A 23,331-nucleotide genomic window follows, 5' to 3' on the forward strand; every position below is an offset into this window, starting at 1 on the left:
GTGATCCCCTTGTGCCACAGCAGGAACTCCGATATATACAAATGTTGTGTCATTATGTTGTATACCTGAAACTAATATAATGTTATACATCGGTTATACCTCAATAAGAAAATAATAGAAAAAATATGAGCTGTATGAAGAAAAAGGTTAAGGAAAAACCTGCTTGTGGATTTACAAGGTAAAGGCTAGAAAAAGATTCGGAAGATGTGGTATATATACACAATGGAATACTACTCAGCCATAAAAAAGGATGACATCATGCCATTTGCAGCAACATGGATGGAACTAGAGAATCTCATCCTGAGTGAAATGAGCCAGAAAGACAAAGACAAATACCATATGATATCACTTATAACTGGAATCTAATATCCAGCACAAATGAACATCTCCTCAGAAAAGAAAATCATGGACTTGGAGAAGAGACTTGTGGCTGCCTGATGGGAGGGGGAGGGAGTGGGAGGGATCGGGAGCTTGGGCTTATCAGACACAACCTAGAATAGATTTATAAGGAGATCCTGCTGAATAGCATTGAGAACTATGTCTAGATACTCATGTTGCAACAGAAGAAAGGGTGGGGGAAAAACTGTAATTGTAATGTATACGTGTAAGGATAACCTGACCCCCTTGCTGTACAGTGGGAAAATAAAATAAAGATTGGTAGACTAAGAATTTCTGTACGAGTAGAAAATTTGACCAGCCGATTATATAACAAAACAGGGTTTTTTTGCATAAACCAAAGAGAAAAGATATTTTACTCTTATCTCCACTGCCGTCTTCAGGTTTTCTTCCACTGCCCTTTTCATCTTCATCTTCTGAGTTTTCAATTTCCTGAATCATCATCCTTTTCCCCTTGGTTTGAGCCTTAGATGCAGGTTTGGAAATTTTCAGATCTCTTTCAACCTCTGACAAGGTTTTCTGCAACATAATCACCACATTAAAGACAACGTTTTCCTTTAATAAAAAGTAGAACCATTCTTGCAGGTAAGACTATAAAGATATTTAAAAATGAACAGAGATAACCAAAAAGTGAATAAAGACTTCTTATGGTGGCTTTTTTGTTGTTGTTGTTGTTGTTTTTTGCTTTTCTAACAACTTCATTGCTTTGTCTGATTATACATGTCCATTGTAAAAACTTACAGCTTTAGTAAATATAAAAAAAGGAAGGAAAAAAATCATCTGAAATCCTGCCACTTGGATAAACTATGGACAGTCTGATGATCATCTTTCTAGATATGTTTGTATGCACATGCACACACAAATATACAATTATACAAACTGAAGCATAGTACACATTTTTAATACTAATACTGAAAGTTCTATATTTTATGCCAAATAGAATTGAAAAAAAATCTAATCATCTTCTTTTATCATTTTAAACAATTATGTATAACTGACATAAACCACACCTACTTAAGTGTACAAGTTAATTTTTTTAATTGGTTTTTGTTTTTTTGTTTTTTGGGTTTTTTTTTGGCTATACCTGAGGCATATGGAAGTTCTTGGGCAAGGGATTAAATCCAAGCTGCAGCTGCAGTTTACACTACAGCTGCAGCAACATGAGATCCTTGACTCATTGCATGGGCTGGGGATTGAATCCATGCTGCCATAAAGACAATGCTGGATCCTTAACCCACTGCACCGCAGTGGGAACTTCAAAGTTAATATGCTCTGACATAATAATAAACACAGCCATCATTCCCAAACGTTTCTTTTTATCTATTATACTTCTCTTTGGCTTGACCCTGCAATCACTCCTTCTGCCATGATAGATTAATCTGCATTTTCTAGGATTGTATATAAGCAGAATCATACTGAATGTACACGTTTTGTCTCGCCTTTTTTACTCAGCATAATTATTTTGAAATTCATGTTGTTGTACCTATTAGTTGATTCCTTTTTACCGCTTGGTAGTTTTCTATTAGATGAATGTAAAATAATCTGTTTATTTATTCACTTGTTGATGGACATTTTAGGCTGTTTTCAGAAAGCCATCATGAACATTTGGGCATAAATCTTTTTTCTTTTTCTTTTTTTTTGCCTTTTCTTGGGCCACACCCACGGCATATGGAGGTTCCCAGGCTAGGGGTCAAATCGGAGCTGTAGCCACCCGCCTACACGAGAGCCATAGCAATGTGGGATCCGAGCCTCATGTGCAACCCACACCACAGCTCATGGCAATGCTGGATCCTTAACCCACTGAGCAAGGCCAGGGATGGAACCCGCAACTCCATGGTTCCTGGTGGGATTCGTTAACCACTGAGCCATGACGGGAACTTGGGCATAAATCATTATGTGGACATATACTTGCAATTTTCTTTGGAAATACTAGGAGCGGAATAACTGGGCCGTGCGGTCGGCATATGATTTTTTTGTTTAAATTTTTAAGAAACTGTCAAACTATATTCCAAAGCAATGGGATCATTTTCCCAAGAGTTTCAGTTCCTCCACATCCCCACCAATACTTGGTATGGTCAATCATCTTAGTTTGAGCTGTTCTACTAAGTTCGTAGTGATATCTTGTGTGGTTTTAATTTACATTTCTCTGGTGCCTAATGATATTGAACATCTTTTTCACGTGCTTATTTTCCATTCACGGATCTCTTTTAGTGAAGTGTCTGATCAAATATTTGTTCATTTTTCATTAGCCTGCTTGTTTTCTTATTACTGAGTTGTGAGAGTTCTGAATGTATTCATGATATAAGCCTTTTGCAAATATCTTCTTCCAGACCATGGCTTGTCTTTTTATTCTTCTGATAGTATCTTTCAAAGAACAAAAGTTTTTAACTCTGATGAAACCCAATTATCGGCTTTTTATGGATTATTATGCTCCTATGTCATATCTAAGGAATATTTGTCTCATCCAAGGTCATAAAGATTTTCTGTTTCCTTCTAGAATTTTTATATTTTAAGTTTTAAATTAAGATGTATGATCCACTTTAAGTTAATCTTTACATATGATTAAGAAAAATGCATTTGGTTACAGCCTAAAAGTTAATATGTAAACATGAAATTGGGTGGGATAATGAAATTAAAGGTGACTTTCCTTGTTTCAAATTTTTTCCTTTAGGAGTTCCCTGGTGGTGCAGCAGGTTAAGGATCCAGAGATGTCACTGCTGTGGCTTGAGCCACTCCTATGGCACAGGTTTTATTCCTGGCCTGGGAACTTCCACATGCGCAGGCATAGCCCAGAGATAAAAATTAAAAAATTAAAATTAAAAAAATTTTAAATAAAAATAAATTTTTATCTTTTAAAATATTATAATGCTAACTTTTCAATAAACATACCATTTATTATTAAAAAGAAATATATTTGTGACTTCTGACAATAACAACAATACAAAAAAAAAAAGAAATACTATGGGGACAAGCTGTGTTCCTAAGCTGGGCCCTAAACCTAATCCACTGAAATGCTGACTTGACAAATGCAGCTGATGCAGCAGGGACATTAGCTGCCACTCAGAGAGGGTGACAGAGATAACCTCAAAGGTCTATGTGGAACTGTGACAACTTATTGGTAGAAGACAGTTCTCCGTGGGTTTCCCATGTCTGAATAAATGTGAAAGGAGGAACTAAACCACCTTTGTTCTAGACGATTTGTACTGAGAACAGCCGTGGGAAATAGAGAGTATTTCCCTTCAGAGGAAAGAGGTTTGTTTGCTTTCCAGCACAATCATGTTACCCTCTGGAACAGAGGTTGAGCAGGTTTTGCTTGGATCCCATTACAAAAGATGGGGGTTGGGTTTTTTAAATCTGGGATTCCTCAGCTGTGACATGACCTCATGGAGTGTGCAGCACCCATCTGGCCCTTCTGCACTGTCCCCACTGGAACTTGGGGGCCAGGGTAAGTGATGTGAATTTTTTTTTTTTTTTGTCTTTTTGCCTTTCCTAGGGCTACTCCCGCGGCATATGGAGGTTCCCAGGCTAGGGGTCTAATCGGAGCTGTTGCTGCCGGCCTACACCACAGCCACAGCAATGTGGGATCTGAGCTGCATCTGCGAACCACACCACGGCTCACAGCAACACCAGATCCTTAACCCACTGAGCAAGGCCAGGGATCGAACCTGCAACCTCATGGTTCCTAATCGGATTCGTTAACCACTGCACCATGACAGGAACTCTTAAAGTGTTGTGAAATTGAAGCTCATTGGCTGGTCATGTTGTGAGTACCAAAGTCCTTTGTATCAGACCCAGGAGTCTTGTGTATTCTCCTAGACTGTCTTGCTAATTTCTAAGGAAGGTAAAGTCTCAGACCCTTCACGGTTCTTGACACTTACGTCTACTCTTCAAGCGTTAACACAGATCCCCTAAGTGCATATCTGAGTGAGTTTACTGTCAAGGATGCTGTGCTTGCAGTGCAATCACAGAGGGAAACACAGTTTTATTCTCATCAAGCTCATGTCTAATCCTACCTAGGAAACCTCTGCACCACTCAACCCATGAAATGAAATTATCTCAAAGAACGGAACAGCCTACAATGCTAGGCAATTATTTGTCCTTTGGGAGCACGTTTATGATTTGAGAGCCTGCTTTCAGGGTTCCCGTTGTGGCACAGCAGAAACAAATCTGACTAGTAACCATGAAATGTGGGTTCGATTTCTGGCCTCGTTCAGTGGGTCAGGGATCCAGCATTGCCATGAGATGTGGTGTAGGTCGAAGACGTGGCTCAAATCCTGCGTTGCTGTGGCTGGCAGCTGTAGCCCTGATTCGACCCCTAGCCCGAGAACCTCCATATGCCATGAGTGCAACCCTAAAAAGCAAAAAAAAAAAAAGCCTGCTTTCTTCCACTTCAAATAGATGGGAGCACTTCAGGGCATCTGAGATATACCAGCTTTTGTTTTTGGCTGCCCCACAATATACTGAGCTCCCAGGACAGGGATCAGATCTGGGCTGCAGCTGTGGCAATGCCGGATCCTTAACCCACTGTGCCGGGCCAGGGATCGGATCTGTGTCCCAGAGCTTCCAAGATGCTGCCAATTCTGTTGCGACACTACGGGAGCTCCAAGATATACCTACTTCTTAAAGCTGTGTCCTAATCTTCATTTATTCAGCAATATTGCTATCATTTTAATATAAACACAGAAATAGAAAACAACAGATTTAGGTAAGGTATTACTTTCTGGACTTACTTTGGCCAACTCATTAGCAGGTTCAACAGCCAGTACTTTATTCAAATCTTCTATAGCTTCCTGGAGCTTGTTTTGATGTTTATAGGTAGTGGCACGGCGCAGAAGTGCTGAGAATTAACCAAAATAAAAGTTATTTTTTTTAACATATGGCATTAGGATAATAATATATTTTTCAAATGGAACAATACGTATAGCACAGAACAGCTTAGGATCCAATGATGCAAACCACACCCACTTTTTTTGTCTTTTTACAGCCACATCTGAAGCAGATGGAAGTTCCCAGGCCACAGGATGAATCAGAGCTGCAGCTGAGGCCTGGGCCACAGCCACAGCAACCCTGGATCTGAGCTGCATCTGTGACCCATGCCATGGCTTGTAGCAATGCTGGATCCTTAACCCCACGAGCAAGGACAGAGATCGAACCCAAATTCTTATGGATACTATAGTCGGGTTCTTAACCCAGTGAGCCACAACAAGAACTCCTACACTCATTTTCATATTGTTGCAAATACAGAAAATGCTGCTAAGGTAAGCAGAAGAGGCTGCATCAGCCAACTGTCCCCTCTAAAAACCTGATCCTCTGGCAGCCCCTCCATGGGCTAAGAGATCCACACCTCAATCCGTCAGTGGCACCATGCTGTGCTGCAACACTAGGAAGCTTTTCACTAAACAGTAACATTTTCCTCCTTGTAGCCATCACTAGTATTTTGCCAATTAATGAAACAAATTTAGTATAGTACTGATCAGCATCTGACTCAGAATATGGGTCATTAGTGAAGTCTTGATGGCAATTTCTAAAATTATTTTATTTTATTTTTGTCTTTTGAGGGCCGCACCTGTGGCATATGGAGATTCCCAGGCTGGGGGTCTAATCGGAGCTGTAGCCACTGGCCTACGCCAGAGCCACAGCAACGCCAGATCCAAGCCATGTCTGCGACCTACACCACAGCTCATGGCAACGCCGGGATCTTTAACCCACTGAGCAAGGCCAGGGATTGAACCTGCAACCTCATGGTTCCTAGTCAGGTTCATTTCCGCTGAGCCATGACGGGAACTCTCTAAAATGATTTTAGAAGGAGATATTTCACACAGGGAATTGAAGGAATCCTGATGATTAAAGTCAGCTAAGTTCAGAAACTGAGCACTATAGGAGTTCTCTGGTGGCCTAGCAGCTAAGGATCTGGCATCATCACTGCTATGGCTCAGGTTTGATCCCTGGCCTGAGAACTTATGCATGCCATGGGCACAGCGAAAAAAAAAAAAAAAAAAAAAGGTAATTTCTATCAGTTTTGTTTTTTTTTTTATAAGTTACAGTGTCTAATTTGACAATGTTTTAATACTGAAATGAATGTCTTCCTGGTCCCATCATTATTAATTACAGAACAAGAGAATTTTGTGTGGAATAAGCCATGATTTTGGAGAGCATCAGGCTCAGTAAAATTCTAAAGAGTGACAAATTTACATCTGATTGATTTTAACATACTATTTTTTTTTTTTTTTGTCTTTTTGCTGTTTCTTTGGGCTGCTTCTGTGGCATATGGAGGTTCCCAGGCCAGGGGTCGAATCGGAGCTGTAGCCACCAGCCTACACCACAGCCACAGCAACGCAGGATCCGAGCCGCATCTGCAACCCACACCACAGCTCACAGCAACGCCAGATCGTTAACCCACTGAGCAAGGGCAGGGACCGAACCCGCAACCTCATGGTTCCTAGTCAGATTCGTTAACCACTGCGCCACAACAGGAACTCCTAACATACTATTTTTAAACATAAATTTGACTAATTTGATTTTGTTCTCTATTAGAATGACCCATGAAAGTCTAAAGGATAAATCAAAATTGTAGCACTACACTTTAAGTACAAGTTTAGCTATTACTATTACTGTTCAGATTTCAGAAGAAAATACCTATAAAGAAATATTCATAATATAACAATTACTATTTTAACTTTTTTTTTTTTTTCCTGCCTTTCTAGGGCCACACCCATGGCATATGGAGGTCCCCAAGCCAGGGGTCAAATCTGAGCTACAGCCAACTGGCCACAGCCACAGCAATGCAGCATCTGAGCCTCGTCTGCAACCCACACCACAACCCACGGCAATGCCAGATCCCCAACCCATGGGGCGAGGCCAGGGACTGAACCCACAACTCCATGGCCACTAGCCAGATTTGCCTCTGCCATGCCACAACGGGAGCTCTTTAAACTCTTTTTTTTAATGGCCACAACAACAGAGCCTATGGAAGTTCCTAGGCCAAGGATCAAATATGAGCCGCAGCTGCTACCTATGTCACAGCTGTGGCTGGGCCGGATGCTTTAACCTACTGTGCCAGGCCAGGGATGGAACCTGTGCCTCTGCAGCAACCTGAGCCATGGCAGTTGGGTTTTTAACCTGCTGTGCCACAGCAGGAACTCCCATTCTTTAAAACTTTTGATTTTGGAAATAATTTTAGATTTATAGAAGGTTGCAAAGGGGATACCAATAGTTCTCATATACCCTCAACCAGTTTTCCCAAATGCTAACATTTTATGTAACTATAGTACCTTTGCCAAAACTAGGAGGTTGACATTGGAACAATACTGTTAACTAGAGGCTGCCTTTGGATTTTACTAATTTTTCCACTAATGTCTTTTTTCTGTTCCAGGATGTGATCAAACATTACATTGCATTTAGAAATACTTTTTGAGTAAAAAGTAAACTTTTGAAAAGGAAGACATTTATCAGTTTGCAAATATAAGGCTCCTTAATGTTTTATGGTCATTCTGATGACTAGATTGGGCTTTGTCAAATCTGTGATCCAAATAGGGAAGATTCTGGCGCTTAAGAAATTACTCAAACAGGGAAGAATGAAAACAGGAAACCATTCTACCGGCAGAAGAGTAGCACAGAGGTTAGACATGGGCTCTGGAGTCTCATCTGATGTTGAGCCCTGGCTTTGCCATTTAGTAGCTGTGCAATCGTGGGTGAGTTGTTCAATCTTTTTATGCCTCAGTGTTCTTTTGAAAAGTGAGTGTGCTAATAATAGTACCTGCACCTTTATTAAGCTGTTGTGAAAACAGCTCATGTACAACACGACACAGGGCCTGGTACAGTAGAGCTGTGGGCCCATCAGATCATAAAACCTTTACCAGGCACCTGCCTTAAGTGGGGAGCCCAGTCATACTCTGCGACAGAGACCAAGTACAGGCACAGGAGACCTTTACTGGGGAGAGAAGGGCCATCCATGACAATGACAGTCAGGCTGATGCATCAGTATCCCCTTTCAGCATATCCATGGTTTCTGCCCACTCATGTCTGCAGGCAGGTGAAAAAATTCAGTGTTTATCTGAATCCATAAATATTTAAAGACTTAAAATGAGTCTATTACAATTTATGCCATGTGCTTTGGGGATGACTCCTAGACAACGTGCATTTAATTTAAAATGTCTGTGAGGGAATTCCCATCGTGATTTGGTGGTTAGCGAATCCAACTAGGAACCATGAGGTTGCAGGTTCGATCCCTGGCCTCGCTCAGTGGGTTAAGGATCCAGCATTGCAGTGAGCTGTGGTATAGGTCACAGATGTGGCTCGGATCCCGAGTTGCTCTGGCTCTGGTGTAGGCCGGTGGCTACAGCTCCGATTAGACCCCTAGCCTGGGAACCTCCATATGCCACAGGTGCAGCCCTAGAAAAGACAAAAAAAAAAAAAAAAAGTCTGTGGATATCTAGGTGGAAAAGGCCACAAAGCAGCAGGTAAAAAGTTCTAGAGCTCTAGTGTGGATTTATTAATAAATATCCTGCGTTGCCATAAGCTGTGGTGTAGGTTGCAGACGCAGCTCAGATCCAGCGTTGCTGTGGCTGTGGTATAGGCCAGTGGCTACAGCTTCAATTTGACCCCTAGCCTGGGAACCTCCATATGCCGTGGGAGCGGCCCAAGAAATGGCAAAAAGACAAAAAAAAAAAAAAAAAATATATATATATATATATATCAAAAAATCCATATTAAATTGTACTTAAATTTACTTTTGGGATAAAAGATAGGGTTTAATAAACCGGTTACAAAAAGATAAATACTGTATGATTTTATTTAAATGAAGTATCTAGAATAATAAAAAGAAATCATAAAGACAGACTGTGCACTGGTAGTGGTCAGAGGCTGGGTTGGGGGTGTATGTGGAGAGAATAGGGCTATTATATAATGTGTACACTTTTAAGACTAAAAAAATTCTAGAGAGAGTAGACGACTAGCAGTGATGACTGCAAAACAATATGAATGCACTTAATACCACTGAACCACACACTTAAAAATCACTAAGATAGTAAATTTTCATTATGTGAATCTTACCACAATTAAAAAAAAATTGAAAGAAAAAAAAAAAAACACCGCAGTTCAAATGCAAGTGTGAGATATTTCTTTAAAGACACATGTACCCTGGGAGTTCCCTTCGTGGCTCAGTGGTTAACAAACCTGACTAGGATCCATGAGGACGTAGGTTCGATCCTTGGCCTCGCTCAGTAAGCTGTGAGCTGAGCAGTCGGTTCAAGTTGCTGTGAGCTGTGGTGTAGGTTGCAGACATGGCTCAGATCCCACATTGCAGTGGCTGTGGTGCAGGCCGGCAGCTGTGGCTCTCATTCAACCCCTAGCCTGGAAACTTACATATGCCTCAGGTGTGGCCCTGAAAAAAAAAAAAAAGGGCAAAATAACAATAACAACAAAACCCCCAAAAAACCCACATGTACCCTTTATTCAATCATCTGGGATGATTAGCTACTTTTTTCGCTACAGATAATTAGGAACTGAAATTCCAAGTTAAACTTGAATTAAAAGTAACTTCGATTCATGTTTAGATCATCATTCACATACATAGAAATTAGAGTCTATTTGGAATATTTGTAGTGGAAACATGATGTCTACAATTGGTCTTTAACAGACCCTGCTGCAAATTGAAAGGCATTCTATGAATATTTTCTTTTTTTTTTTTACCCTTCAAGTTTCCAGGTTCTAACTGCAAGACCTTTTCACAATCCTGAAAAGCGCTGTTCCAGTTCTGCAGTTTGAGTTCTGCTTGAGCGCGGTTATTATAGGCAGCCACGGTGGGAAGCACTGATATGCTCCTGTAAAAGAGACACTTACTGGTACAAGCAGAAGGGAGGGAAAATAAGATAGAGAAACTGCTAAATTTGGAAAACAGAGCTCGTGTTATGCGTGAACTGCGTCCCCCAAAATTCATATGTTGAAGGCCTTATCCCTCACACCTCAGAAGAGAACTCGACTTGGAAACAGTCTTCATTTTTCATATTTTTATTTTTTGCGTTTTAGGGCTGCACCCATGGCATATGAAGGTTCCCAGGCTAGGGGTCGAACTAGAGCTACAGCTACCAGCCACAGCCATGCCAGATTCAAGCCACATCTTGACCTACACAAGAGCTCAGGGCAACACCAGATCCTTAACCCACTGAGCGAGGCCAGGGATCGAATCAGCCTCCTCGTGGATACAGGATGGATTTATTTCTGCTGAGTCACAACAGGAACTCCTGGAGATAGTCTTTAAAGAGATGCTAAGTGAAAATGAGGTCATGAGGGTGGTCCCTAATCTAATATGACTGATGGCTTTATATAAAAGAGGAGATTAAGACACATACATGCTCAGAGGAGAGATCACTTGAAGACACAGAGAGAAGATGGCCATTTGGAAGCCAAGACGACAGACCTCCAAAGAAAACCCTGCAGACACCTTGATCTCAGACTTCTAACCTTCAGAGCGATGAGAAATTAAATTTCTAATATTTAAGCCACTCAGGCTGTGGTGAATTGTATGGCAGCTCCAGAAAACTAATATAGCCTGCCTCATCAAAAGTAGTAATCTACAATTCCATAAACTAAAATTTACTGAATATTTTTTGGCTGCACTGTGGCATATGGAAGTTCAGAGGACAGGGATTGAACTTGTGCCACAGCAGTGATCTGAGCCACAGCAATGACAACACTGGATCCTTAACCTGCTGTCCCACTAGGGAACTCTAAAATTTACTAAATTTTAAACTAAATTCTTCCAAATCTATTTTGGGACAGATGCTCAAATATCCAATTAAGAGGTTCAAATTGGATTCTGGCTTTAGAAGAGACATGATAATTTAAATACCCATAGATCTCCTAAAAAGCCAATTTAGTTAACACCAAATATCAAATACATGTTTTTGACTCTTTGGGGACAATTTTCTAGTACAAAAAAAAGGGGGGGGGGAGTTCCTGTCATGGCTCAGTGGTTAACGAATCCCACTAGAAACCATGAGGTTGCGAGATCGATCCCTGGACTTGCTCAGTGGGTTAAGGATCTGGTGTTACCGTGAGCTGTGGTGTAGGTCGCAGACGCGGGCTCGGATCCAGCGTTGCTGTCGCTCTGGCATAGGCTGGTGGCTACAGCTCTGATTTGACCCCTAGCCTGGGAACCTCCACATGCTGCAAGAGCGGCCCAAGAAATGGCAAAAAAAAGGAGTCATCAACCACAACTAATATATACGTTGTTCTCGTGTTAACAAATACAAATTAGTCTGTAATCTAAAAGTAGATTTAACTCTTAAGGAAATTATTATACTGGAGTTCCCATCGTGGTGCAGTGGTTAACGAATCCGAATAGGAAACATGAGGTTGCAGGTTCGATCCCTGGCCTCGCTCAGTGGGTTAATGATCCAGCATTGCCGTGAGCTGTGGTGTAGGTCACAGATGCAGCTTGGATCCCACACTGCTGTGGCTCTGGCGTAGGCCGGCAACTACAGCTCCGATTAGACCCCTAGCCTGGGAAATCCGTATGCTGCAGAAGCAGCCCTAGAAAAGACAAAAAAAAAAAAAAAAAAAAAAAGAGAGAGAGAGAGTATGAATGCAAAATAATTAAAGAAAAGAAGAATTTAAAACCTATCTGGTTATTGATTAGAAATTGATTTGGAGGAGTTCCTGTCATGGCGCAGCAGAAAACGAATCTGACTAAGAACCACGAGATTGCGGGTTTGATTCCTGGCCTTGCTCAGTGGGTTAAGGATCCATCATTGCCATGAGCTGTGGTATAGGTCAGAGACATGGCTCGGATCTGGCACTGCTGCAGCTGTCACATAGGCTGCCAGCTGCAGCTCCGCTTAGACCCCTAGCCTGGGAACCTCCATATGCCACGGGTGCAGCCCTAAAAAGACAAAAGATAAAAAAAGAAAAAAGAAATTGATTTGGAATACTGTAAACTAATATATTCCTACATATGGGGAAGATGGTACACTGAATTTTCTAAATCCAGAGAAGAATAGAAGATAAAAATGGAAAAGTCACAAAAAGTGTCAATTTACTAAGATCATTGAAGATGAATACAAAGAAATCACATGTTTGGGTAGAGACCAAACATGGAAAGTACATGTAAGAATAAATACACAAGTACCTGATACTGAGTCCTTCCCACAGGCCAGGCACTAAACACTAAATTTATTTAATCCTCACAATCCATGGAGGAGGTATTACTGCTTTTTTGATTAGAAAATAGATGAAACATAAAGGTTAAGTAACACGTCCAAGACCACAAGCTTGGAGTCAGGATTCAAACCCCACTGGTCTACTCCACCACCTGCTCTCTCTACCACCAGGCCATCCTGTCTTTCAGCATGCTTATTTCATCTTCAAGCTGCTCTGAAGTGGGCACTATTAAAGCCTCAACACACTGAGAAAACTGAGGCAAGAGAGGTGAAAAATCTCCCCAAAGTCAGAAAGTGGCAGATTGAGTTCCCTTAACCATTATACTATGTTTTAACTCTTCACCTCTGTTTCTTCAAAAGGCAGACAAGAAAAATTTCATTCCCTGTAACAGACAAGAGATTCTCCACTGGTGGAAATTTACAAGAAGAGAAAGAACAAGAGCAGAGCTGACATTCTCCTGCCTGAACAGGAGAGGCTGTACTGAATGAATGATACATCAGTATCCCTTTATTTTTTTTTTCTTTAGGACCCACCCACAGCATATGAAAGTTCCTGGGCTAGGGGTCAAATCAGAGCTGCAGTTGCCGGCCTGCACCATGGGCCTGGCAACACCAGATCCGAGCCACATCTGTGACCTACACCACAGCTTGCAGCAACGCTGGATCCTTAATTCACCAAGCAAGGCCAAGGATCCAACCCACATTCTCATGGATACTAGTCAGGTTCTTAACCACTGCGCCACAACAGGAACTTCCAATATCATCTTTACCTTCACTTCAACAGTTGAGCAAACTTCTTTAGAGACACAAATAATATTAGCAAAAAAAAACAAAAAACAAAAAAAACAAAAAACCCTTTCCTTCCAAAGGTGAGAAGATTGTACAGAGTTTAGTTCTAATATGGCTGGTTTAGTGCTTCTGTATATAATAAGCACAGTTTGTAACAGTAGTTTAGTCTACTTCTCATACACTGTAAGAGTTTTGGAAGTGCTTGCAAACACATACCGAATATCTACTAAGAACCAGGTCTTCTGCTAGGCATTAGAGCTACAACGACATTAAAAAACTGATAAGTAGGTTCTGCTCTTACAGAGCTTAGAATCCAATTAGTATCAAACACCAATTTAAATTGTACATCCAACAAGTACTACAAAGGAGAGGTAAGACTGCTGTTAAGAGTCTGCAAATTGGACTCCTACAGCAATCTTAAGAAATGGAGTAGGGTGGAGATATAACCTAGTCTGAGAGGTAAAGCAAGACTTCCCCAAAGAAGTGAGGCATGGGCTGAGATCTGAAGGATAAGCTAGAATCAACTAGATAATGAGAAGAGGGAAGAATATTCTAGACGGAGGACCTAGCATATGCAAAGGCCCTGTGGTAGGAAGTAGCACCGTAAGTACTAGGATTAGATCTAGGCAGTCTGACGGAAGGATCTAAGTTCCCCTTTTTTTAAAAAAAAAAACTACTATTTTTTTTTTCATTTTTTTAACGTCATACTGAAGTGTAGTTGATTTACAATGTTGTCATCATTTCTGCTGTGCAACAAAGTGATTCAGTCACACACATACACATTCTTCCTCAGAACCTGAATTCTCAACCTCTATCCTATATGGACTTTCTGTTAAGTTCCACTCAGACAGCTTCTGTTTCATCTGTGAAATGGGAAAATTAGGACCTCCGTCAAAAGTGGGGGTGGGGTGGAAGCTTATAGGATTAAGTGTTGAAATAAATTTAAAAAAAAGACAATAAAGGGTGTGATAAATGAATTTATGACACTATACCTGCCAACTAAATAAACTGTCACTGCTCTGATACACAACCTTCTGAATACACTAATAAAATGTAAAACTAAAAAAAAAAAAGGCAAGTGTTGAAAAAACAAGGTAAACATAACTGATGCATCGTAAATCACAAGGACAATGCCTTGAGTGAGTCTGACACGGATTATTTAGTTTGTTTATATCATTCCAACAGGTAAATTTAGATAGTATTTTTTTCTTACTGGCAAGTTTAAAACACAATGAAGATCTGCTCACCGAGTATAATACATCACAGCCTCTTCATAATCGCCTGAGTTGAAAGCTTCGTTTCCCTTCTCCTTTTCACGAGTAGCAAGAAAATCCTTTTCCTTCTCAGTCAGACCTAAAAATAAATGTTATCTGCTCTAAGTAAAAATATAACTTAAAAATTTTTTTTAATTTAAATCTAAGAATTCTTATTTTAATAGAAACAGAAAATTGTCAAATGAATAACAGAAAAAAGAGGTTTCCTAAGTTTAGAGGTATTTCTCTGTTTTTTAAATCATTCAGAGTTTTTGCAAGTTTAGATTTTTTGTTTTATTTTGTTTTTTTTAGGGCCGCACCCGAGGCATATGGAGGTTTCCAGGTTAGGGGTCGAATCAGAGCTACAGATGCCGGCCTACACCACAGCAACGCCAGATCTAAGTCACATCTTCAACCTATGCCAGATTCTTAACCCACTGAGCGAGGCCAGGGATCGAACCTGCATCCTCATGGATACTAGTTGGGTTCCTTAACCACTGAGCCGCAATGGGAACTCCTAAGTTTTGTTTGTTTGTTTTACAACTGCTTTGTTTTACTTCAATGGTACTGTACACCTGTGGACCTCAAGTGAAAGAAAAAGTGCCCCATCTTTTTGTTTGGAGGCAAAAAAGAAAAATTTTTGAAGGATTTGGAGGGAAAAGAGGATTCGAAAAAATGAAAAACATTAATTACTCGAATTCCCTCAGTGCGTTAAAGATCTGGCATTGTCATTGCTGTGGCTCTAGTTGCTACAGTGGTGCAGTTTCGATCCCCAGACCCCAAATTCCCACATGCCACAGGCATGGCAAAAAAACCCAAAACCAAACCAAAACAAACAAACAAACAAAAACACCCTAGGAAATAAAAGGAAAATGAATTACAGTAAAAAAAAAAGAAAAAGGTATATTATACCTATATATTTTAAAGTCTCACTAAATTTAAGTATTATTTACTATTACTCATATAAAATTAAGTAATTAAAGGATGGAATGGGATTTGTTAGAGGTGTTTAACTCAAGGAGAAAATCCACAGACTTTTAATGGAAATCTACAGCACTTAAAGAGAGTATTATCTGGGGAATTCTCCGATGGCCTAGTGGGTTGAGGCTCTTGTGTTCTCACCACTGTGGCTCTGGTTGCTGCTGTTTGGCGTAGGTTCAATCACTGGCTCAGGAACTTTCACATACTGCCAAACGAAAGAAACATACACATACACCAAACACACACACACACACACACACACACACACACACACACACACACACACGAGAACCTGAAATCAATGTTGCAACTCTCATTTGAAAGAAAAAGAAAGAAATATAGAAAGAAAGAAAATGACTGGACTGACAGCTTTTATTATAGAAATTCAAAGATGACTAAATTATTCTTCCTACAGTCAACTAATCTATGACAAAGGAAGCAAGAATATACAATGGAGAAAAGACAGTCCCTTCAATAAGTGATGCTGGGAAAACCAGAGAGCTACACATAAAAGAATGAAATTAGAACACTTCCTAACACCATACACAAAAAATAAACTCAAAACGGATTAAAGACCTAAATATAAGATCAGATACTATAAAACTCTTAGAGGAAAACATAGAGTGAACACTCTCTGACATAAACCAGAGCAATATCTTCTCAGCCCTATCTCCTAGAGTGATGACAGTAAATGCTGGAAAGGGTGTGGAGAAAACAGAACACTCTCACACAGGTGGTGGGAATGTAAAGCGGTACAACCACTAAGGAAAATAGTAAGGAGATTCGTCAGAAAACTAAAAATAGAATTATCATTTGACCCAGAAATCCCACTCCTGGGCATCTATCCAGAGAAAACCATGACTCAAAAATGTTCATTGCAGCAGTAGGTACAATAGCAAGACATGCAAGCAACCTAAATGTCCATCGACAGATAAATGGATAAACAAGATGTGGTACATATACATGTAATGGAATGTTACTCAGCCATAAAAAGGGAATGAAATAATGGTATTTACAGTAACATGGATGGACCTAGAAACCATCATGCTAAGTGAAGTTAGTGAGAGACAAATGTCATATGCTATCACATATATGTGGAATCTAAGAAAAGGATACAATGAACGTCTTTGCAGAACAGATACTGACTAACAGACTTTGAAAAACTTATGGTTTCCAAAGGAGACTGGTGGAGGGGGGGAGGTGCAAATTGGCTGAAGGTTTGGGTTGGAAACACTATAAAATGGGGTTGTGATGATTGTTCTACAACTATAAATGTAATAAAATTCATTGAGTTAAAAAAATAAAGATGACTAAATTATTATTTTCCACCAATTACCTGCTGTATCTAGTCTTGTCTCAATTTTAGACAAATGTGACCTATTGTTGATCACAGTTTTCTCTTTGTAATCGTCATCAATTTTTGAACATTCCTTTTCCACGTCAAATCTTAAATGAAAGAATAATAAAAACTAGGAAAAAAGTACAATACAAGCAAGAGAATAAAATTTATTACTGATATTCTTATATTTGTATGACTGTGCCTTTAGAAAAAATACTCTAAAAATGCATGATAGGTTTGTATTAACAGTCATCTGTACTCTTTCTTAGAAAACATAGAACTTAGGGAGAATTTAAATATTAATCAGACCTAAACTGTGCAGAAATTTGTAATTAAAATTGTGACCAATTTCTCTGAATTTTAAATTTTTTGATATGTATTACATTAGCTGTTTATGGTTATTCCTATAGATGAAAGGATGCAGTAGTTTTTTATTTAATGAAAAAACAAAATCAAGAGTGCTTAATCCAGATACTCTTAGTACTCTGCTGACATAACCTGGTATTCTTGATATGTTCAGGCTTAAAATAATTAAGAATTTATTACAGTATTTTACAGTAGAGAATTTTTCAATGACAATTTTATATAAATAAATTTAAAACATACTTATCCCACTCTGCATAATCCCTTGGAATTTTCTTTTTAGCTGGTCTACTTTTAGAATTTTTTTCCTGAAAAAATAAAATTATATTTTATGAGATATTTAATATAAGATTAGCAGATTATAGGAGATTATAGAACACTGCCTTTCTAGATTGTACTTTGTCAACATGGGTAATATTGTGAAGCACATTTTCTAAAATCTACTGCTTTTATGACTCCATGTCAGAATTCCTGGAATTCAAAGAAAGAGGGGAAAAAAATAACAGCTTTTGTTTTATTAAAGAGCAAAAGGAATTTTTTAAAAAGACTAGCAGCTTTCTCTATAAATGTGAAGTACTAGATTACGACATACAAATTGAATGGATAAGAAATAGGTACCCTTGAAGTTATAACAAATCCAATATTATAATTATTAACATACTATTCAGTAGATTAAAATGATTTTAAATTTGTAGTTAATTCTGAGGATTTTAAGTACATATATATTTAAAACTTACATGTATGAAATGTAATTGTTATTGATTTATATAATAAAAAAGGACTAAACTATCATTTATTCTTTATAACGTAGGCATTGAAGAAATAATTGCTATATTCATCAGAGCTGTTTTGCTTACAATGACAGACATCCAACTTGGACTAATTTTATTTAAAAAGAGTAAATTGGGGAGTTCCTGTCTTGGCGCAACAGAAACGAATCCGACTAGGAACCATGAAGTTGTGGGTTCGATCACTAGCCTCGCTCAGTGGGTTAAGGATATGGGGTTGCCGTGAGCTGTGGTGTAGGTCACAGATGCGGCTCAGATCCCGTGTTGCTGTTGCTATGGTGTAGGCTGGCAGCAACAGCTCCGATTTGACCCCTAGCCTGGGAACCTCCATATGCCGTGGGTGTGGCCCTAAAAAGACAAAAAGACCAAAGGAAAAAAAAAAAAAAGAGTAAATTGGAGTTCCCATCACAGCCCAGCTGTAATGAACCAGACTAGTATCCATGAGGACATAGGTTTGATCTCTGGCCTCCCTCAGTGGGTTAGAGATCTGATGTGGCTGTGGCTGTGGCTGTGGCCGGCAGCTGCAGCTCCAATTGGACCCTTAGCCTGGGAACTTCCATATAACGTGGGTGCAGCCCTAAAAAGACACACAAAAAAGAAAGGAATAAATGATCAGCTTATGTAAACAAACTGATGAAAGTGCTGGGATATTGGTCAATAAAGGACTCAGTGACCCTCTCTCAATAGCTCTTGCTCTCTCCGCTATCTCCTTCTCTACCCCAGAAGTCTCTGCTTCTCTCAGCCTGATTTTGTTTCCCCTGCTGTCTACTTGCTTTTTCCATGTGGTAGGAGGTGTGACCATATGCATTCTGGATTATAAACTCATAGCTGTCCCAATCAGAAAGGAAAAGGAGAGCGACTCTACTCATCTTTAGAGAAATGCCAGGGGAGGACTCTGATTGGCTAGCTTGGGTTATGTGCCTATTGCTGACCAAGCACTAGCCTGGTGCTCTTAAGTTTCTCAACCCCAGGCCACATACCCACTGCAAGTACCAGAAGGGAGGAAAGAAAATGACAGCCATTGTGTTCACAAATAGCTTCTTAAATGGTTTTCTTTCTTTTCCTTTTTAGGGCTGCACTTGTGGCATATGGAAGTTCCCAGGCTAGGGGTTGAATCAGAGCCACATCTGCAGACCTACACCACAGCAATGTGGGATCCAAGCAGCTTCTGTGACCTGCATTGCAGCTCATAGCAACACCAGATTCTTAACCCACTGAGCAAGGCCAGGGATTGAACCTGCATCCTCATGGATACTAGTCAGGTTCTTAACCCACTGAGAATGGGAACTCTTTAAATGGTTTCTTAAAAGTCATAATTGGAAACCATTTGAATGGGCCAGTTACACCAGCACAATTTTGTAACATTCTCCATGGGTCATTAGAAGTTAAACATATCTTTCAAATGTCCCTACATTCCCTACTATCATTAAAAAATCACATTTTTTTTAATTTAAAAATCCTATCTGTTAAAATCCTCATGGAGCTCCCCAAGAGACACATGACAAGATGTTCAACGTCACTAATTATTAGCGAAATGCAAGTTAAAACCACAAGATAGCACTTCACACCTGTCAGAAAGGCTAGCTAACATCAAAAAGATCACAAAGAACAAATGTTGGCAAGGACATGGAGAGGGAACCCTCATACATTGGTGGTGGGAACGTAAACTCCACTATGGAAAAATAGTATGGTGGTTTCTCAAAACACTAAAAATAGAACTACCAATTGACACAGCAATTCAATTCCTGGGTATATATTAAAAAAAAAACCAAAAACCAAAAACACTAATTTGAAAAGATATGTGCACCCAATGTTCATAACAGCATTATTTACAATTGCCAAGATCTGGAGGCAACTTAGGTGTCTATCAATAGATGAATGGATACAGAAGATGTGGTACATATATGGAGCTCCTATTGTGGCTCAGTGGGATTAAGAATCTGATATAGTAGCCATGAGGATGGGGGTGGGTCCAATCCCTGGCCTTGCTCAGTGGGTTAAGGATCCAGCATTGCTGCAAAACTGTGGCATAAGTCAAAGATGTGGCTCAGATCCCGAGTTGCAGTGTCCGTGGCATAGGACAGTAGCTGCATCTTTGATTCGACCCCTAGCCCAGGAACTTCCATATACTGCAAGTGCAGCTGTAAAAAGAAAAAAAAAAAAAAAAGAGAGAGAGAGAGAGAAAGATGTGGTACATATATACAATGGAATACTACTCAGCTGTAAAAAGAATGAACTTTTACCATTTGCAACAACATGGATGGATTTGGAGGGTATTTATACTATGTGAAATAAGTCAGACAGAGAAAGACAAATACTGTATCATACCACTTTATATGTGGGATCTAAAAAATAAAACAAACTAGGAGTTCCCTTGTGGCTTGAGGTTAAGGATCCAGTGCTGCCATTGCTCTGGCTCTGGTAACTGGTATGAAATGAGTGATCCCTGGCCTGGGAATTTCCGCATGCCATGAGCATGTCCAAAAAAATAAAACATTAAAAAATAAGCAGCAAAATGAATGGCCCTAGAGATTATCATACTAAGTGAAGTACTCACACAAAGACAAATATCTTATGAGATCACTAATATGTGGAATCTAATCAGAAACGATACAAAAGAATTTTATCACAAAACAGAAATAGACTCAAGGATTTCAAAACCAAACTTATGGTTACCAAAGGGAAATGATGGGGAGGGATGAACTGGGAGATTGGAACTGGCATATATATACTACATATACAAATTCGATTGGTAACAAGGACCTACAATTGTAGCTCAGGAAAATCTGTTCAACACTCTGTGATAGCCTATATGGGGAAAGAATCTGAAAAAAAAAAAAAAAAAGGATATATATATATACACACACACATACATATGCATGGCTGATTCACTTTGCTATATACAAAGGAAAATAACACAACATGGTAAGTCACCTATACTCCAATAAAATTTATAAACGACAGGAGTTTCCGTCGTGGCGCAGTGATTAACAAATCTGGCTGGGAACCATGAGGTGGTGGGTTCCATCCCTGGCCTTGCTCAGTGGGTGGAGGGTCCGGCGTTGCCCTGAGCTGTGGTGTAGGTCGCAGACACGGCTCAGATCCCACGTTGCTGTGGCTCTGGCGTAGGCCAGCGGCTACAGCTCCAATTAGACCCCTAGCCTGGGAATCTCCATATACCATGGGAAGCAGCCCTAGAAGAGGCAAAAAGACAAAAAAAAAAAAAAAAATTATAAACAACAAAAACAAAACAGTTTTTAGTGTTCAAAGTGAAATATTTCAGTTTTATTTTTTGGAAGGGGTGGTATGCCCATGGCATGTGGAAATTTCCTGACCAGAGATCAAACCCACACCACAGCAGTGACAACAATGGATTCTTACTGTGCCACACAGGAGCTCCTTCAGCTTTATATTAATAAAAGATATGCAATTATTTTCACCACAGAAATTTTTTTATTATTTTTTTAAAATAATAAAAATAAAATTATATTTAAAAAAATAAAAATAAAATAAACTACTAAATATAACAAAAAGGAAACCAATTCACAGATAAAGAGAACAAACCGGTGGTTACCAGTGGGGAGAGGGAAGTGTGAAGGGGGCCAAATAGGAGTATGGCATTAGGAGGAGCAAGCTATTATGTATAAAATAATTAAACTACAAGGATATACTGCACAACACGGGGCATATAGCCGCTATTTTCTAATAGCTATAAGTGAAATATCTTTAAAAATTGTGAACCACTATGTTGTAACACCTCTACTTTGTATAATATTGTACATCAGCTACATTTCAATTAGTTAAAAAAATTGGAGTTCCCACTATGGCACAGGAGGATCAGGAGTGGTATCTCCAGTGCTGTGTCCTCCAGTGCTGGGATGCAGGTTCAATCCCTGGTCTGGCACAGTGGGTTCAGATCCGGAATTGCCACAGCTGCAGCATAGGTCGGAGCTGTGGCTTGGATCTGCTCCCTGGCCAGGGAACTCCATGTGCTGTGGGTGGCCAAAAAAGAAACAAAACAAAACAAAAACAAACCTCAGGGAGCTCATCAGAAAAGTCTTTAAGTGTCTTCCTTAAGGGGACATTTTTTGGTCACAAGTAGGTATTTGAGAGCCCCATAAGAATATGAAATTCTCTAAATTCCATTTGAAAGCTCAGATTTAGCACTGGCAATGAATATTGTTCGTTGTTTTTCCTTGAAGTGACAAACCATTTCATTCATTTCCAAGAAAATGTCTATCAAAAGCCCAACTCTGAAAAACCATAGCTTGTCAATCAGTCATTCCCTCAAGTAAAAATTATTCCAGGAATAGGTTTCTACTTCAACTGGCAATTCAATCACACAAGTGCTTTTTCTTATGATAACCATCATATTTCACTTCAGAGAGAAATGCCTTCTGTGTCCTCCACATTTTGTCACACAATGTTAAAAAGATGTGTCCTCAAGATTTAACAAAAAAGTTTTCTTTTTCATCAAGGACATTTTAAAGTGAAATTGGGGTTTTTTATTATGAGTTCATAACAGTGGAGAAAACCATGACCACTAGTCCAGTTTGGGGCCACTGCCTTGATTCACGGTAAGGCATCTGCAGTTTTACCTTCAGTACAAACTTCAACACAGTGGAAGAGACAAAGCATGAGCATTAAATTTAAAAATAACATTAACTTTCTGATCCTTTCAGAAGGACCTCTGGCACAACCAGAATCCACAAACCATACTTTGAGAACCACTGTACCACTCTGTCTGTCCCTAGTAGACTATAAGCTTCTTGAGGAAAGAGACCAAATGTTATGTACTTTATATATATATTTTTTGCAATAAAATATTTATCCCGAAGGAAAAGCAAAGGGATGGTAATTTGGCTTCTATGTCATCTGTCAGCTTTGATGCTTGCTGCCCCATTGATTTGGAAAGTAGTATTTCTGAAAATATTTTTCCACCATTTTTGTTTTGTTTTTTGGTTTTTTTGTTTGTTTGTTTGTCTGTTATTCTCCAGGCCAGGGAGTGAATCCCTGTCACAGCTGCAATCACACGACAGCTGTGATGTACTGCTATATTTTTGAGACAAAGGCTTAGCAAACAATGAATGTTCAATGAATACAAATTCATTGATTACAGACAGTAGCATCCTTACCACACTTACTCAGTTACCTCGATTACCTGAGTAATTCCTAATGAAAAGATACAGCAAGGTAAATTAGCAAGAAGCAGAGTGATGAAGAGTTATGAATGGTTTTCAAATAAAATTGAGGATTCAAAGGAG

General features: G+C 39.5%; 1 protein-coding gene across 6 annotated transcripts in view; it reads right to left on the minus strand.

Moving 5' to 3' along the window:
* SPAG1 (sperm associated antigen 1) overlaps positions 1 to 23,331 on the minus strand; it is a 98,343-nt gene that overhangs the window by 50,050 nt on the left and 24,962 nt on the right. For 4 of the 6 annotated variants that reach the window (XR_014843549.1, XM_021089046.2, XM_021089045.2 and 1 more), the window contains 6 exons: positions 17,523 to 17,587; positions 16,914 to 17,023; positions 14,591 to 14,696; positions 10,087 to 10,217; positions 5,127 to 5,233; positions 756 to 915 (listed from right to left, as the gene is read on the minus strand). Coding sequence is in view for 5 of the 6 variants with exons in the window: in XM_021089046.2 (XP_020944705.2) it covers positions 756 to 915; positions 5,127 to 5,233; positions 10,087 to 10,217; positions 14,591 to 14,696; positions 16,914 to 17,023; positions 17,523 to 17,587 (679 nt within the window). In the remaining variant the exon portion in view is untranslated. The remainder of the gene's footprint in view (positions 1 to 755; positions 916 to 5,126; positions 5,234 to 10,086; positions 10,218 to 14,590; positions 14,697 to 16,913; positions 17,024 to 17,522; positions 17,588 to 23,331) is intronic. The other 2 variants (XM_085021990.1, XM_085021991.1) reach the window with 2 other exon arrangements.

The sequence above is a fragment of the Sus scrofa genome, chromosome 4, assembly GCF_054392235.1.
Source record: "Sus scrofa isolate SSC_HxYL_T2T_F1_AM1 chromosome 4, Sscrofa_HxYL_maternal_Yorkshire_Landrace_v2.0, whole genome shotgun sequence".
Lineage (NCBI taxonomy): Eukaryota > Metazoa > Chordata > Mammalia > Artiodactyla > Suidae > Sus > Sus scrofa.